Consider the following 19134-nt stretch of genomic DNA (forward strand, 5'->3'; position numbering starts at 1 on the left):
TTATTGTGTTCCTTAATTCTAAAAAATGGCCTTATGATAACAGCGTGATGTTTCGATGGAGAATCGCATAAACTACTAGTTCTCCACTCATTTACGTTTGTGTAGTAGTAAATGATGCATTCAAATTTTAGGTTCTTTTAATCACTTTGGAAAAAAATTATAGTTTTTGTAAAATTTGATTAAGAGGTTCTGTATACGTCTACAAAATGTTAAGAAACGGGTGCCAGCACGTAACTTGATACAACCGAGTTTAGTCGATACAATCGAGCATTGCCAGCACACATTTTGGTTCAATCGAGTGTCCTCGATTGTTTCGTCAGATTTGGCAGCATACAACGTTTGAAACAAAAGTTTTCACTCGAGAAATTAGTTATCGTCGGCAGTGATTTTTGTATGAGAAAAATGGAAAACACAAAATAATATATCAATAAATAAAAAATAGACTGAGGTTCTGACTACCATTACATTCAAACTATGGAACCCTTTTTGGTTAAAATAGATGTGCTCGTTTTCTTTTGGTCCTAAAATAGGAATGTGTGTACCATCCACGCAGCCCACTATTCCCGGTAGTTTAAATTTCTTATAATAATACTCCTTTCTGTCTCCATTCGGACAAAACTTATTTTCCAGGAGACTCAACGTTCTGCGAAAAAACTTCGAAACTGTTGCCTGTGCCATACTTAGCAACACATTTGTTCCAACATTGGTTTGGTAACTTCCACTGGCTAGGTGATTTAATGTTGCACAAAATTGAAGAATTGGTGGAACTGAATTTTCATCTTCGGTCTTCTGGAAGATCTAACGAGCTGAGTATCGTGTGAATGATTTGCTATTATCTCTCAAATATATTCTTTTGATATTACCACAGGACACTTCTTCGCCTTAACTTACACTCTCCGAATCAAAGAAAAACATTTCGAAAAAAACTTAAAATTGAAACTAGAATGAAATAATTTCAAAGCAAAAGCATTTGACATTTCATTTTATAGTTCACAATGTCTTTTAAGTAAAAGTCACAATGGAACTCATCTCAAATTACGTGTTATCTACAGTCCTCGATTGTATCAAGGTACGTGCTGCCACCCCAGAAGTTATATTTTTTTGTACACTATTTGATTTTATAATTATTCGAGTCCTCTGTGGCGTTAGGTAATAAATGTCACACAAAATAGATTGCGTCAACAGCAGCTTGTAATAAAAATATACAACAAGAAATAAGCGAGTGTTTGTTCGAATCCAACAGAGCCTACTGTAGAATGTCAAAGTCCTTTAAATCCATAAACCTAACCTATGACTAACGGATGTACAGGATAATGGGCCTGCAAATACTATCATATGAATCCAAATCTTGCTCGCTAGCTTTAGCAATTGTAAGTAGTAATTTTTAGTACGGTGTTGTCAGAGCTTCTACTAATTGTTTACGATTCACTTATTGTTATGGCGTCTTGATATCAACAATATACGCATTGTTCTTGAGCAGTCTGCAGAATTTCAAACAACGCCAAACCTCATGTTTGTAGAGAAGGCCTTTGACCGAGTTAACCGAGAATGTATATGGAGATCACTTCTTGGGAGAGGAATTCCGCCAAAAATTGGAGTCCTACAACAATGCAAGGTGCTTCGTGTTGCATAATGGGAAGCTATCCCACTCTTTCGAAGTGCGTCAGGGTACGAGACAAGGGGATATTTTATCTCCAATTCTTCTTCTGCTGGCGATAGATGATGTTCTGACGGCCAGCATCGGTACAACTGAGAGGCAAAGTATTCAATGGAGAATGGCTAAGCCATTTAGACTATGCCGACGATATATGTCTCATGGAAAATAACATCAGTGGGCTAAACGAAATGTGTCAAACTTTACGGGTGAAAGGAGAATCGTGCGGTCTTAAAATAAATAGCAAAAAGACAAAAATAATGCGAATAGGCCCCCCAACTCAACATCGTATTATTCTGCATGACACACCTATTGAAGAGGTCGAACAATTTAATTACCTTGGAAGTATTGTATCAGCAAATGGTGGTACGGATCTGGACGTAAACAGCAGAATAAGTAAAGCTCGCGTTGTTTGTGATGCTCTGTCCCAAATTTGAAATCCAGTCAAGTCTCCTTACGCACTAAACTGAGATTCTTCGAATCCAATGTGAAATCCGTTCTATTATATGCTTGTGAAACATGGAAAGTCTCGGCCACCATCTCGAGATAATCACAGACTTTTGTGAACCGCTGTCTGCGCCACATCCTTAAAATTCACTGGCCACAAACAATATCTAACCAGGAATTGTGGCGTATGACAGGTCAGAGGCGCTTGGACATCGACATCAGAAAGCGCAAATGGCAATGGATTGGTCACACACTGAGGAAACGAAACGATGATATTGCGAAGAAGTCCTTTGAATGGAATCCTCAGGGGTCATGGCGGGTTGGAAGACCAAGAACAACATGGAAATCTACAGTGCTATCAGAAGCTAACTCCCAGAGAAAGACATGGCCACAGTTAAGGTATCTAGCTGCAGATCGAGAAGGATGGAAACGTTTAGTTGGCGCCCTATGCCCCGTACGGGGTTAGAGGACCTGATGATGAAGATGGTGTCAGAGCTAAAGTCAAAGGTCGTCGTAAATTTGTATTATATTAATTAATTTAAAATTGAACTTTTTTACTCACATACTTTTAAAAAATAATTCCATAAAAATATAGACGTGCGGTCATCCATGGTTAAGCACCGTTGGGACATAGCACCTGATCAAATTAATTTAAATTTAGGTTTACCATCATACACTTACGATTCTAAACTAAACAATTCCTTAAACAAGGATATGTTTTGCTTTAGTTTCACAAATTGTAATTTTTAATAAAACTTTAATGGTTTTAGGGATTTGTCTTTTTATTAAATAGCGCTTACTTCATACAATGGCTGATTAACAACAAATCTGTCAAAACCTAAACGTGACAAATCAATGCTTCTATACCTCCCATCAATTATAAGCTCGGATATGCCACGACCTACCGCCGGCGATTGCTGTATACCATGACGATTAAATCCAGTCGCTATATATAGATTATTATAGTACGGATGAGTTCCAATAATTCCATTTTCGTCAAAGCTATTATATTCGTATGTTTCGGTCCAGCTTTTTTTAACTTTCGCATCTGAAAAAGCCTTGACACGTTGCGAAAGATTTGGCAAAATTTCAGTTTCAAAAATGTCTTGTCCAGATTCTGAGTTTTGAATTTTCGCTTCATTCAATGTGCTTTTATTTGTACCACATAAATAATTGCCACTTAATCCTTCGCGGGTAAAATAACATCCACTGGGATCTATCACCAAAGGCGTAGAGAATGCAGGCACTTCCTGTCCCATAGAACTAAATACATATTTATTGCGTTTTCTTTCTTCCACGGGCAGTGGGATGCTTAAAAGACCTGTAGCGTTTCCTATACGAGCTAGTCGGGCTATTTTACCGGAACTTGATCCGCCAGCAATGACGCACAAGGCGAATTTAATTGTACGTTTTTCGCCATCATGCATTTTCACTACTGCTTTATCTAGAGCTTGATAACCTTGCGCTTCTTCACCATCGACTAGAACGTTAGATTGACTTTGTAATTCGAAACCAATGATTTCTCCATCAACAAAATGGGCTCCGTATTCCAATGCTTTATTTTTGTAGCCAAATAATAAAGCTAGGGGATCAAACCAGCCCTCTTTTTCTAGACCATGACTACCTGAAAAGGATTAGAAGTTATTATAATAAAGTTTAAATAAAAATATATTGATAATTAATATAATACGAATGTAGCTTCATTCGAAAATAGATTTTTTTATAATTAACAGGCACTTAGAAGTTCATTAATACCCTAGGGTCTGTTCTTAGCAGCAGATAATATTGAATATGTTGTTCCACAATAAATGTGTAGGTCTAACTTGAAGTTAATGTGTGAAGTAACTTAGCGGGTGGATAAAGTACACAATAGCATAGATAAATAACAGTTAGCAAAATGAGTGTTTTAAGATAAATTCAAAAAATTGTTTTTTTACAACATTAAGAAAGAAATCACGAACATATGTAAACGGTGATTTTTTAAGAGCTTGAGAACTTTTTTAAAAAAAAAAAAAGCATAAAGTTTGCAAAATCTCATCGATTCTTTATTTGAAACCTTAGATTGGTCCATGACATTTACTTTTTGAAGATAATTTCATTTAAATGTTGACCGCGGCTGCGTCTTAGGTGGTCCATTCGGAAAGTCCAATTTTGGGTAACTTTTTCGAGCATTTCGGCCGGAATAGCCCGAATTTCTTCGGAAATGTTGTCTTCCAAAGCTGGAATAGTTGCTGGCTTATTTGTGTAGACTTTAGACTTGACGTAGCCCCACAAAAAATAGTCTAAAGGCGTCAAATCGCATGATCTTGGTGGCCAACTTACCGGTCCATTCCTTGAGATGAATTGTTCTCCGAAGTTTTCCCTCAAAATGGCCATAGAATCGCGAGCTGTGTGGCATGTAGCGCCATCTTGTTGAAACCACATGTCAACCAAGTTCAGTTCTTCCATTTTTGGCAACAAAAAGTTTGTTAGCATTGAACGATAGCGATCGCCATTCACCGTAACGTTGCGTCCAACAGCATCTTTGAAAAAATACGGTCCAATGATTCCACCAGCGTACAAACCACACCAAACAGTGCATTTTTCGGGATGCATGGGCAGTTCTTGAACGGCTTCTGGTTGCTCTTCACTCCAAATGCGGCAATTTTGCTTATTTACGTAGCCATTCAACCAGAAATGAGCCTCATCGCTGAACAAAATTTGTCGATAAAAAAGCGGATTTTCTGCCAACTTTTCACTGAAAATTCGACGTTGTGGCAGATCGTTCGGCTTCAGTTCTTGCACGAGCTGTATTTTATACGGTTTTACACCAAGATCTTTGCGTAAAATCTTCCATGTGGTCGAATAACACAAACCCAATTGCTGCGAACGGCGACGAATCGACATTTCACGGTCTTCAGCAACACTCTCAGAAACAGACGCAATATTCTCTTCTGTACGCATTCGTGTGGTTGGTTTAATGTCCAATAAAGTAAACTGAGTGCGAAACTTGGTCACAATCGCATTAATTGTTTGCTCACTTGGTCGATTATGTAGACCATAAATCGGACGTAAAGCGCGAAACACATTTCGAACCGAACAATGATTTTGGTAATAAAATTCAATGATTTGCAAGCGTTGCTCGTTAGTAAGTCTATTCATGATGAAATGTCAAAGCATACTGAGCATCTTTCTCTTTGACACCATGTCTGAAATCCCGCGTGATCTGTCAAATACTAATGCATGAAAATCCTAACCTCAAAAAAATCACCCTTTACATATTTCAAATGAGAACAAAATAAATGGAATCTTTGGATTAAGTCAACTCTACGGCTTTGTTTTTTGTTGAAAGGAGCTTATGAGCCATGCCTTGTTTTTTATGCAGAGCAAAATGACCACAATTACAATTCTGATCTTGAAATCATTTTCCAATGCGGAATCAAAAACCGTGTAGAATTTATTGCTTCGAAAACTCAATGCTGTCAGAACAGCTTATTCAAAAGAGAGCTCTAAAAATGATAAGTGACCGTTGTTTAATTGAACATTTTGTTTCTCTTGTTCCTGATGGAAATGAAAACCACTGTTCAATAACGGGAGGATTTTTCTAGAAAGTAATTTAAGTGATGGTAACTACTCATAACTTTACTTTCACATTGTGAAACAGACTTCACACACACAATCACTAAAATAGGGAAGATACGGGTGCGCATTGGTCTTAAAGTTTTGAATTTTACAGTGGGAGTTGGGTAAAGTATTACACATTCTCGATGTAAGGCTAAAAAACTGATGAACATTCGTAACAATGTGATTATACGGCAGAAAATGAAACAAAAGTTTTCGAAACTGCATAAATTTAGGTATTCATTTAATGACAATGAATATCAACAGCATATACAGTGATGGACAAAACAATAGGACCATTTTAATAGTCCTTAGGAACACGCAAAAAACATTTGAATGTTTTGTGTGTTGTCAACATTTTTTTTTTGTATTTGATATTTTTCATAAGAGTGAAGAATAAATTAATTCATTAAATATTTCCAGAACGTATACTTACTAAAAAATAAAATGAAGAAAAAAGGTTATGTGTGAATGGACAAAACCATAGGACCATTAATGTAATAATTTATTTTGTTTGAATTTTTACACTTTTCACACGTGGCAATTAGTATTTAGTGCCATAACCCGTGTTTTGCACCACGTTTGGACTCTTTTTGGCATTGACTCCACAAGTTAGCTGCAGGTACTTTGTGGTATTGCATACTAAGCTTTTTGAAAGTTGTTCCACAAATCTTCCTTGTTTCTTGTTTCTTGCCAGCGAGTGAATTTTTTACAATGGCCTATAAGTTTTTCAATGGATTTAAATCTGGAGATTGAGAAGGCCAGGGCACTATATCGATCATTTCCTCTTCAATCCAGCTTTTGACTTTTCGAGATGTATGTTTGGGGTCGTTGTCTTGCATGAACTTCCACCTCAACGGCATTTTATACTCGGCATAAACTCATTTGTTAGAAGGAGAAGAGGATAGATTTAAGAAATTATTTTTTGAGTATGAATTAAGATGGGATAATGCTGTTAAAACATCAATCTTTGGTCGTGGCAGTGGAGGAGAACTTTTCGGTTATCGCAGAAATCTTGTCGGTTTAAACATGAAGTTTGAAAGGGCGAATGAGTGTTGGATGCCGAAGCTGGTGGCGAAAAAATGTACTTAGTTCCAGTTTACCTCAATTGTAATCACTGGCAATTAGACTTTGAAAAACTGTGTGACAACTTGCAAGACATTCATTCGACGAACATAACGCTTATTGAAGATTTCAATGCCAGGATTGGCCAATCACAAAATAACTACATCAGTTCACATTACCCATTTTTCAACCTGAACCGTAATTCGAAAGACGCTTTGTGCGATAGCAAGGGATCGAAAATCTTGGAACTTGCAGATGAAGACGCAAAAGGAGAGTATACCTTCATTAGAAGTACTAGTTGTTCTGTCATTGACTATTGCTTCATATCTGGAAAATGGAATGATGTCATAAGTAATTTTGAAGTAGGAGTCGAAACGTTTTCAGATCATATGCCGCTTGAAATAGCACTTTCGTGTACAACAACACAATCTCTAGTCAATACAAGACAGCTTAACCTTGTTCCAAAACTGATTTGGAACGATAGGAACCCAAACGTTTACCAAACAAACTTAAACAAAGAACTGGAGACACTTGGAAATTTGGATATTCGTGCTGATATAAACACCCTTCTAGAAATGATTAAGAAAGCAAACCCGAAAAACAATCCGCAAAAAAATAAAGTATTAATTAAACAAAAATGGTTTGATGTTGAATGCATGAAAGCAAGGACTCTTTAAAGAACCCACAACCTAAATATTTTTAGAAAATTATATACATATATGCCAAGAGAGTTTCCTTTGAAAATTTAAAATATTGCCGTTGTAAATAACACCCGCTCATCTTCAGAGTTTTGGAAAGCTGTTAAGCATCTTAATGGAAAAATAAATGCTATCGCTCTGAGTTTGCAGGCATCTGATCTTAGAGACTACTTCATCAGCCTTCTCAATCGCTCAACAAATGCTCCTTTGGTGCAATATGCAGCTCCCTCGATCCTCGATGAGTATTTAGATGCCCTTTTTTGGTCCAAGAAGTGAAAGCCAATTATTTTTCCCCTTCACAAAAAAGGTAGCTACGAGGACCTAGCAAACTGCAGAGGGATTTCTTTTCTTAATAGCTAAGCTATTTGCTGGACTTATTCACAACAGACTGTCGAAGTGGGTGGAGGACAAGAACATTCTATCGGAATTCCAGGCTGGTTTCAGGAAAAGTTATTCAACCATAGACCATATGTTCTCACTGCTGAACATTGCTGATCTTTATAAAAGGAAGCAGAAGAAATTATACGCTTTCTTTATAGACTTCCGTGCAGCTTTTGACTCTGTCGACCGTCAAGCTGTCTGTATCAGGTGTGTCAAGTAAAGTTATAAACGTGCTAAGAGCGATGTACGACAACAACTTAGCTTACGTTTGGGATGGCGAGTCTATATCCGAGGAGTTTGCAACAGGCAGATATTCAAGAAATGAGCAGTGGAAATATAACGGACAGACAATCGACATTGTGCGCGAGTACAAATACCTAGGAGTTTTGGTAACCTCAACCCTGAATATGAGACAACATCTGGAGGGAAAATTGGCGGAGGCCAAGCGCGCAATCTATTCGTTATAGGAAAGGCGCTTTAGAAACGGGTATGTTGAGCACAGTGCTAAGCAAAAGTTGTTCCGCTCTACAGCCCTGTCAATCCTGCTCTACGGAACGCAAGTTTGGGGATATTCCTCCTTTGAATTTGTGAAAGAATACTTCGACTACCAAAAACTACACCAAACTACATGGTTTACCTAGAAACAGGTACACCACCTTTGATTATGGACACCCTCGCAATACACTTCAACTATATTGTAAAATTATTTGAAATGGATGGTAATCGGATACCAAAAAAAGTTCTAAGAGCAGTTAATTAAGAAAAAGCATCAATGTTCGAAGAATGGACTTACCTCGCCGAAACATGTGGTACAACCATGAACATATCCTCAAGAGAACAACCGTCAATGCTAAGGAGAAAGTTCAATGAGATCCTCGAAAAGTTTGGAAGCATCTTGTTTGAGAGATATGCATCGGAAGCCAGCTCTTCTCTGTCTAGATGCTACTATAATCGTCTTAACTATAACCTTTAAAAGAACTCGTACCTTCTAAATAAGAACTCATTAAATAAAATAAATATTATTTTCAAAGCAAGAGGAGAATTGCTCAGTCTCAACTTTGTACCCAACCGACCAGATCTGCCTTTACTGTGTAGTCTATGTAACTCAAAAGCGCATGAAGATACATTTCATTTTATTGCAATATGTCCTGTTCTGATTGAAATTCGGTTAAGATACTTCAACAAACGCAACTTGGAAGAAGAAGAAATGCTCAGCATATTCAACGGCGACCAGGGATGGGATGGACTTTACAACTATGTTATCACAGCACTGCGTTATAGAAAAGCTATTATTGAAGAAGATTTTTAATTTTATAAAATAGTAAACAAAACAAATTTTAACAATTTCTGTATTTTTTCAATGAATTCATATTATAATATGACACTCTGGTAGACGGCCCAATAGGCCATACCAATTAGGCTCTAGAAATTAATATTATGAAATGTTATTATTCTAAGAAATAAAGAAGTCAATTAAACTAAAAACTAACTAACTACTCGGCATACGGAAGCATTACCTCCTCTAGTATTTTTGTGTACGTGTATGCTTGCCCATTTTGTTTTCGATCCGATAAATTGGAATTACCCTGTACCACGAAAAACATCCCCACACCTAGATAACCGTTTAATTTGAGCATAAAGTTTTCGGGATGTTTTTTGTGGTCTGCCTGTTTTTGCGTTGGTTTTTTTTTTTGGGATGTAGTGCATTATACACTAATGCACTACTTGGATCTCACAACACGTGTTGTTCATTTCCAATTTCCTACCAAATTGTATGTTTTTCATAAAAGCTAAAGTATTATGGGATGATAGTCTTTTTTTTTAGTTTTGTGATAAGTGAAACATAAAACTTACCGAGAACAATGCCTTCCGTATTAATCCAAGGAAATTTGGCTTTTATTTTCTCTGGAGTAAGAAGTTCATTTCGGACTCCCAACTCATTTTGTAATCTGGATATGCTTTTGAGCTCATCAACATTTTCTTCACATGCCAGTCTTAAGGAACCATAGGGTGTAAAATTTACATTGACATTGCCCAAGTGCTTCTTAATATCTCTTATAAAATCAGCACCATACATTGATACTTGAATATTTTCAGGAACCGTAAAGTTTTGGTGAAGCCCATGGTATGATTGAACGGCAAAAGATTTTCTATACTAATAATAAATTTATAAAAGACATTTTGTATAGGTTTTTGTATATCAAACAACATTACAGTAGGATCCTTCTCAACAACCACAACATTAAGACCATTTCTAGCCTTTTCCTTTAGCCAATACGAAATTGATGAACCAATACCGCCACCTCCAATAATTAACACATCGCAGTGCGTTTGAAATTCTTCTGTTGGTACGTCGGGATCCTTTGAGAATTTCTCATTAGATTTTTGATCGTTGGATTCTGTCGCATTTGGACTTGTACGAAAGAAGTCTCTCATAGACTTAAAATCCCTCGTGAGAAGGTTCAGCGTTCTTCGCAGGGGATGGTTGGGATCTTCGTCGGATTCTTTTTCACTGAATAACTTTTGCGATGAAGATAGAAAGCATTTGTTTGAGTGATTGATAAGTCTTTTTGTCAAATTAATATGACACGGTATGGTTTTTAATAGCTGCATCTTAAAATTATTGATCGACTTTATACACTTGAGGTTAATAATCAAGCTATCATAATATTTATTGCATTTAATAAGTGAGGAGTAAACCGCACTTCAGTTATTATTATATAAATAAATGACAACTATTGGAAGTAAACAAATGCAACTTAAAAATTACCAAATTCTCAAGTTCTAGACCATCCATTATAAAGATGTTAGTTTTATGTCAGCATCAGCTGTTGCGAAGTAAATGTGAGAAAGTGTGTGTAAAACCACTCAAAAACCAAACGCATCCTACAGTTCAAACTAGTAGTGGATTGCTATCCTCTACAAAAAGTAAGATTTTTGATACATAGCTTATTGAATGAGTTGTATAGCTAAATTCAGTAAACTGTCAAAAATAAAAATAACTTTCTGTAACTGTTCAAAAAAAGCAGACAGTGCAGCGTTTCGATCGGCAAGTGTCAAACACGATATAGTATGAAAAATACGTACAGTAAAAGTGTCTTTGAAAGTTTATGGAAAGTTCTCAAAAAGTTGGAAAATGCAGATATTATGTTGAAATATTTAAAAGTGCAAAAAGAGCAGAGGACTGGAGAGCAGAGACTCATAAATATGCTACATACTTATGAGAAAGTTTTAACGTTTTGGCTTGTGTCCAACTATTTAATTTATAGAAAATAAAAACTTTACTATACATTAAAGATTTCGGAAAATGTTTAATGCGGTGTAAAGCACTTTATTTACTAATCTACCCCTTATATTTACTGTCAAACTTGAAATTTCTGAATGAAAATATGCAGATTGTGATTAACAATGCGAACAATTGCTCAAGCAAACATAAGTAATTCACTACTGTCTGGTTCTCTACGAGGTGTTGGCGAACGTGGGGGGAGGGGGTTATTCCTTAACTTGAAACCATATTTTGTAAACAAAAGTTAGGAAAACAAAACTGTAATAAACTGTATTGTCACCGTAGTCACTAGATATACCCAATAAAAAAAAGGATGATAGTACTTGTTTAAGTCAGAACTATTTTGCTCCGACTCCTGGACAGGGTACATAAACCTTGACCAGAATGAAGATATACAAAAAGGTGTTGTACCTATTGTATGCCGCTGTATAGTGCGAAGTTTGTTGTGAATTATTAATGCCCCTTACCACTGGTGGGGGGAAGCAATAATAACGAATAACACAGAACAACCCTTTGATCGTAAATGATAAATTTTATTAGCTTACAATATTATTTATACAATAATTTTGCTTACTTAGCTAAATTTACAAACTATTAAAATACACAAAAATAATATGATACATAAAATAAAACAAGAAACATAATATATTTCAGCCAGGTAAGTACAGGGCATGAATGCAAAAGAAAACTGCTGACTATTGTGAGAAAATTAATTGAATGTGATTTGAAAATAAAGCGTACAGAAAAGCTGTTGCTGTTGTCATTGATTAAACAGAGAAGCTGTTGTAGCGTAAATGTTACTAAGTGTTGGCATATGATAATCGGATGGATTAAAATATACAGTACTATCTTGGCAAATTGTGTTTTAAATATTTCTACGAAGCAATTTTCTTACTGTGGAAAATGAAAATGAAAAAATACAAATCATTTATTATGACACAAACTAAGTGTGTTATTATACTCATACTTTCTGTATGCTGGCAAATTTTCTTTTGAACACCCATCTCATCAATCTCCAATTATTACACTAGGATGTTTTTCGGTTGCGTGTTTTTGACATTTCTTTTTCATTTTTTATTCTCATCCACAAAGTTAAAGTGTAAAAATAATTAAATAAAACTGCAATGATTATTAACATAATGAATAGAGATAATAATTCCGAATAATGTAAAAATAGGAAGTGGATTGAAATATGGAGAGAATCCTTCATTTTCTTGACTAAATAACTAATATCAAATGATAAACCATCGTTTTTAAATTATAAAAGGATGAATGAAGAATCTTTTAACCTGCTTTTCATTGAAAACGACATACAAAAATACCATTTTGAACACAGAAAAGTTGGCTACTAATTTGTTTCGACGGTTGAAACATTCCAAAGCTTAAACTACCAAGCTAGACTCTTTCAATCATTTCTTCATTTAATTTCATTATAAAGTCTTTGCCCCACTTGAATTTGTGTGGCGGAATATTTCTTTTTTACTCGTTAACAATAAAAAGAATAATAAAGCAACGCCAAGAAACAAGAAAAGGCAAAAAAGAGAAACGTCAAAAACCATCCAAGAATTCTGACCCCAGAACTCTGCGGGTTGAGACTTTTTAAACTATTTCTATTCAACCTACTTTCTCTTTCGCACTTATTTGTGCCTTACTAAAAACGTCTAAGTGTAGTAACACACAAGCTAAAAAGTTGCTTGAATGGTCGACAGAATGGTTTCTGCATGTGCGCGGACACTCATATAAGTCTATAGTGCTCAGTTTAGAAACCAAAAATTTTCGAAACTAAAAGTTGCATGTGCGCGCCTAGACTTAAGCTTCAATTCGAGAATTTTGAAAATGCGTACAAATCTGCGATCGATAGATAGACGAAAAAGGTTTAATTTTGTGAAACAAATCGTGGACGATCTTGTCGAATATCATTATCATTTGCACAATTATGGAATGACCTCACTGATTTATATTTATTTATTATTTGGAATACATTTTCAACCAACCGTAAATGCTAAGAAATGTTGGTAACTTCTGTCTTCCGTTTTATAGAAGAACGCAAATGAATGAAAGCTTTTTAATATTCTTCCAATTTGGTTTCCTTGTTAACGCGACTTCTTAAAATAGAAGATGTTATCCTTATTAAGGTAAAGCATCTTGCATATGAGCTACGAACTATGAGCTGTGAATTGTGGATGTTCGCATATTGTGACTTTTCTTTAACGTGAATTTTATTTCTATTTGCAGACAGCAACGAATTGTCAATTTATAATAACCCTTTTCAACAAATAAAACAAGAGTCGTATAATTTTGAGGTTAAGTTGAGCGCGAGTAATTTATTCGTCGCAGTGTGGATGATATGTGGAACTTGAATAGAGGTTGACAGTTTGTACCAACCAAACGGCAATTCGTTACTACTTAATTGTTACTACAAAATTACCTTGTTTTAGAGAGCAAAATGCAAATATTATTATTATTCTAAAATGAGTGTCAATTGGTTTCTTATAATTGAATTGTGTTTTTGTTTGAAATTGGCTTTTTGAAATGTGTAGAATCACGTTTGTTCGTCAATTCGTTCATTCGTTGTTCGCTTGACGGTTCGTATCAACTACAATTTTTGTTTGCGACGAATACATTTGTTTTCTTAAATTTATTAATATATGATATTGAAAAGTAAAAGTATGTATCAGAAATCAAATTGACCCTATATTGCTATCGTTTTGTTAAGAATTTGTGTGGAAATATGTCTTCAAACATATATTAACTTACTTTCTGTAATTCATTCGTCGTTCGTTGGTCACGCTCATGTAAATACTGTTCTTATAAGAATAATTGTACAGACGTCATATGGATTTAGCAAATTGCTCAAAGTTAAAGTAACTTTTTTTAACTTTACCAAATTGTCAAGAGACAGTAAAATGTTCAAATTGTTTAAAATTTGGTTAATAAATTGCTATAAATGTTTTTAATATTTTACTAAATCAATATTGCTTTTAGCTTACATATGAAGAGAAACTTCAATTTTGCAAATTTATTTAGAATCTTATATGCGACCAAAACTTTAGCATTACATTTAATTATTTCTTTTCTTCGTTCTTTGTTCTTATTTATTTTTATTTTTCTTGAAGCAAAAGCAGCAAATAAGTGCAATTCTGTATTTCAACTGCAATTATTTAACTGAACCTGTCGATTGTTCATGTAACCAGAACATAATTTATTAGCTTAATCAAAGTGGGAACCATAGAGGAAATATATTATCTAGAGTCCCGACCGGTACCCGTCCTACCTGAAACACCCTCAAATTTTGTTCGAGGTGAACTCTCTCAAATTCCCTATCGGTGAATACATGTGAGTGGTGAAAAAAAGCAAAATGGGGGATTTCCCTTATAAAGAAATGTATGGAAATTTTGTGACCTGTCAAAAATTACAATCAATTTTGCAAAACAAAACAATGGGTTTCGGATTTTAAGAGTAAGTATTTGTTAATTGTTCTGATTTTTAATATAATTTGATATTTTTCAGACCAAAAATCTTTATAATGAAGAGAGGATATGCAAGTTCACTTAATTAAATAAAAAGTAAGTCAAATTGAAGTGAAGGAGGTACAACAATAATCGATTTATTTTATGGTCTGTCTTTTCATTTTAGATGCTGCCAATAACATACTATAATGCAGGAAGCATTTTCCTTGAAGAAATCTGGGAGACAAAGCAACAAGGTGCTGATTTGCAGGCAAGTTTTGTGTATATTATATTTCTCTTAAAAAATAATATTAATGTTTTTATCGACAGGTACAGATTGTGTTCTCCAATGTCCATAGCTGCCGCAGGTGTTTACGGTGGAGGTGTCGCCATCAAAAACAATCAGCAAAAACACCACCAAGTCAATGATACAAGTACAAGAAGAAGTTTTGCCATGCAATAGTCGACCGCTAACGCCCTTTTCGATCAATTTCGTAAGTACGTATCGAAACAGTCATATCGTTGCCAACTAGCTTAATCCTCATCTTCTAGGTGTAAAGAGTACTACCAGAGACGCAAGAAAAGCAAGAATACAATCCAAAAAGTTTCAGCCTTGACTGTAAATTAAGTGAATTCAATTCAAACACTAAGGATTGCACTGGCTTAACGGTGGCAATCATTCGGAGGCAAATGGGCTGGCCTGACAAGAATCCCCCTTAAATTAAACAAATTCAGATCAGTCTCTCGGCGACTACTGACGATGTCGGCGAGTTGAATCCATCGATTTTCACACAGAAAATCAACATCAAAAACAGTAAGTCAACTTCCAATTGAGATATCCTTATATAATGAAAATTAATTTGTTTATAGTCAAGAAAATTCAGCAGCGACATGGCCAACCTGCCTATTAACCAACCCATCTCTATTCGCAGTGGAAGTGTTTGTGGATCAAGCGATCTCTGCGTGTCAACAATGCGAACACAATGTCATTAGGCCGGAGTATACCAACCTGGACCCTTGTATTGCAAAAGCGCGCGAAGATCAGTGTCACTGCGATGCAGCGGCTACTACAGCCGCTGAGGCTGACACCGCCTGGAAGAGGTAGGTGATACGAATGCCGGTTGAGAAGGAAATTGTTGGGACAGTATAGTACCTCCTCAATGACGGGAGTCGCAAGTCATTGGTAAGCCATAAAAAATAAATTATAAATAAGTTAAATACAAAACAATCTCAGCGTCAGCAGTTTTGTATTTACTACTTAAGAAATCCCTGCAATTTTAAGAAACTTGAAGACTAACGAAATGAAGCTGAATTCCATGTTTAGAATCAACTGGAAACGACACAAGAATGCCCCTACAAACTGCCCTTATGATGTTCCAAGAGTTGCTGCGCAAATGGTCGCGAGCCGGCAACCTTCATATAGTGAAAATATCGGATTGGAATTTGTCAACCCAAACGACTACTTCACAGTAAGTTTCACATTAACAACAAAAAAAAGCACTAATTGATGTTTTTTTTTCAGCTACGAATCAAAGCGAAGCTAAGAAGTCGATATGCCGTTCAGTTGGTTCGACGATATCTTCGAATCTCATCCATGATACGTCGTTGCGTATCTAGTTTTTAAATTAAGTTATATTTTTTTCAAAATTGTTTGTAATTGAGTATATTTTTTGTTTTTAAAATTCAATTCCATTATAGATTATAGGTTTTATTTAAAATGTATATTACAGCTAGGTTCCTAAATTTATTTCTATGTATATCTAGAAAATAATCTTTTTTTGCAAACAACTTATTTATTTATTTTGAGCTATAGTGTAATTTTGTATATATTGTATATTCTACTGTTTCTTTGCTGACTAGAATTATTTTTATTAAAAATTATTTATGATTTGCTTTACTTTAATAATAAAGGAATTTGTTTTGAATTCAAAGATGTTGGTGCTTTTTGCTTCAGGGGTTGAATTCGGTTGAATCAAGTAAATTTTGAAGAATATACAAATGGTAATGTACAAATTTTAAATAGTTCGTTTGAGATAATTTTTGATGCTGATTACGAATCTAAACTTCGATTTTAGCTACATGTGCTCAAACTGAAGAACACCATTTCTCAACATTATTTTTTATTTATTCAATGTACTACAAGATGAAAAGTACGAAACAAATTTAAGCGAAATATTAAAAAAAATATTGTAGATTTGGAAATCATCACATTTTTTTTGAAAAAAAAAACTACTTCATGAATTTAGTGAGCCTAAAAAAGCCTTAAATGTATGTATATTATGTCACTAATTATAAATTTGAGTACCGAATGGAATTTAAAAACATATTTGAATTAATTTCATTGTATTTAAAAAAATATATAAACATGATTAACAAACCAGGAAGTCTACATGTTTAATGATTCAAATTATTTTTTTTTATAAAAAAAAAGAATACAATATTATTATTAATGAAAACAAATTGTTTTTATCCATATGCTCATCATTGCCAACAAAAAGGAGACATTTAACATTTTGAACTAATAGATAGAAATGGTATGTGATGTTAGTGCTGATGAGTTAGTGTGATGTTAGTGCGAAGTTTTGAGTTCGCTATTACTTGATATAGAACCCTCCAGCTGTGATGATTCTCATCGTATCAGCTGAAAGAAGATTTTTAATTATAAAATAAATTACCTCAAGCAAAAACATAACACTTTTCACTTACTCTCTGTTGTAAATCATTAAGCTTTTAGTGCCAGATCAAGATTGGATAGTCCAGGCTCTGGAAAAATCTTAACGATAGGATTTAATTGTAATTCAGTTCACCTAGTCCTTCAAAATTTGCCTTGTAGAGCGCTTCTGTGACTTTTTCGGCTTGTTTTAGACCCGCCTCTGAAATGAAAAAAACTTAAAAAACTAAAAGAAGTGATTTATTTGTTATTAAAAATCACCTCAATGGACTAGAAGCGTCACATCTTCAGCTAGAATCGTTTGTGATTTTTTGTGTTGTTAAATGAGAAATGCAATTTCTTCCAGTGGGATAAAACAACTTGAACAACGTGAACAACTTGAGAAGATTCTCGACTTCAGAATCTGGCATTTTCAAAAAGAATTGATAAAGAGAAAAAGGCGACGTTTTTTCTTCGTCCAGCCAAATACCATCGCCAGCAGATTTTCCGAACTTGTCTCCTTCTTCGTTGGTAACAAGAGGCAGAATTGAATTAAAGATATTGACGCATTGAAAGCAATAAATCATGAATGAAGGAAGGTATTTCAATTGAATTCCAGAGACCTACAATTTAAATTAGAAAAAGCGAAAATTAAGATAGTTCTTATTTTATTATTTATAAACACATCCTCACCAACTACATCACAGAGTTCGCCAAAAAATGTAAAAGGAAGGTATTCAAATGTGCATTTCTGCAAAAAAGAACATAGTGAATCAGATCAATTGTCCAATCCTCGGTGGTAGGTACTGTCTTGAAAAACTGACTGTAGATTAAATTAACTATTGTTCACATGATCAGGAAGGACTTGCATACATTGCGATCTTTCGCCTATCCGTAGCTGGCTCAAAGAAGTGCTTTGCATTGCAAAGATGGTGGCACATTACGTGAATGTGCTACTGCTTTCACACGCTGCAATTAATTCAACTTGTATTTGTATTTGGCTTGGCTATAAATGACCACCAAGTAAAGAGATTCCTCAACTTTATAACAACTCTCGACTTGTATATCCCCATCTCGTCAAGTGAAGCATGTCGGATAGGTTGCAAAGCGAAGCTTTTCAGACTTCTGCGACATCGCTGGAGTCGCCCCTTCTTATTCCTACAAGGTTTAAAATGAGGATATAAGCCATCAGAATAGAGCGATTTGATTGCCAGGAACAAAGTCTTGTTGAGGAGTGTAATTTTTTACTAAAAAACAAAACAAAACAATATTCATATAATTTGAGTTAAAAATTAATATGAACACATTTACCTTCAATTTGTACCTATTCACTCCACAATAAATATGTCGGCGTTGCTGGCTTCCTACTCGGGGCTTTCACTTCCACTTTTATTGTTGCAACGTAATCCTTGGTTTCTTCTTTATCTGAGGATCAAAATAAATTCATTAAATTCATTATATATTTTTATTTCAATTAATTAATATTTTGTTTTACCTTCATTTGCATTATTGATACTGAATTTTCATTTGTTTACATTTTCGTAGAATTGTCAAAATACTCACCTCGCTGTTGAGTTGTCAAAACTTGACATTACTTAAATTGGACCACGTTCGCATTACAGTTCTAGGGTGCGCTTATACTTTCAGCACGATTTTTTCTGTTTTTAGCGAAATTTTCCATTAAATACATGGAATTTGTGTGCCAAAAGCATTCAAATATTATTTTTAGCACAGTTTTCACTAAAAAGAATGTGTAAAATTCATTTTTCTAAAAATATTGCATTCATTTTTCAATTTTTGAATTCAACGGATTTCTTTTTTGAACGTCTGAGTTCACCTCATATTGTTTTCCCCCGTAATTGTGCAAACTTCACCAAAAGCCCATAACTACTACATAGAATCTG

At 34.8% G+C, this 19134-nt stretch overlaps 1 protein-coding gene and 3 long non-coding RNA genes across 7 annotated transcripts; 2 read left to right on the top strand and 2 right to left on the bottom strand.

Annotated features, from left to right (window-relative positions):
* Positions 1-2867: 2867 nt before the first annotated feature.
* On the bottom strand, positions 2868-10584 carry LOC129949590 (FAD-dependent oxidoreductase domain-containing protein 1). Its single transcript, XM_056061146.1, has 3 exons — positions 10060-10584; positions 9700-10000; positions 2868-3725 (listed from the first exon to the last, which is right to left on the bottom strand). Exons 1-3 carry the CDS (start codon positions 10456-10458, stop codon positions 2887-2889), a joined length of 1539 nt encoding a protein of 512 aa, XP_055917121.1. The 5' UTR covers positions 10459-10584; the 3' UTR covers positions 2868-2886.
* Positions 10585-14419: 3835 nt separating this feature from the next.
* LOC129949598 (uncharacterized) lies at positions 14420-14891 on the top strand. Its single transcript, XR_008782048.1, has 3 exons — positions 14420-14590; positions 14642-14697; positions 14768-14891. It is a non-coding gene; the product is annotated as an uncharacterized LOC129949598 (long non-coding RNA).
* Positions 14892-14939: 48 nt separating this feature from the next.
* On the top strand, positions 14940-16394 carry LOC129949597 (uncharacterized). Of its 2 annotated transcripts, XR_008782047.1 has the most exons (5): positions 14940-15078; positions 15133-15394; positions 15451-15763; positions 15844-16049; positions 16103-16394. It is a non-coding gene; the product is annotated as an uncharacterized LOC129949597 (long non-coding RNA). The 2 variants fall into 2 exon arrangements; XR_008782046.1 differs by having other exon boundaries at positions 14953-15394.
* Positions 16395-17046: 652 nt separating this feature from the next.
* Positions 17047-18775, bottom strand: LOC129949596 (uncharacterized). Of its 3 annotated transcripts, XR_008782044.1 has the most exons (7): positions 18726-18775; positions 18542-18655; positions 18104-18477; positions 17924-18053; positions 17513-17853; positions 17287-17453; positions 17051-17221 (listed from the first exon to the last, which is right to left on the bottom strand). It is a non-coding gene; the product is annotated as an uncharacterized LOC129949596 (long non-coding RNA). The 3 variants fall into 3 exon arrangements; XR_008782045.1 differs by having other exon boundaries at positions 17047-17221; positions 17287-17420; positions 17924-18477; XR_008782043.1 differs by having other exon boundaries at positions 17052-17221; positions 17924-18477.
* Positions 18776-19134: the final 359 nt, after the last annotated feature.

Source organism: Eupeodes corollae, chromosome 3 (assembly GCF_945859685.1).
Source record: "Eupeodes corollae chromosome 3, idEupCoro1.1, whole genome shotgun sequence".
Lineage (NCBI taxonomy): Eukaryota > Metazoa > Arthropoda > Insecta > Diptera > Syrphidae > Eupeodes > Eupeodes corollae.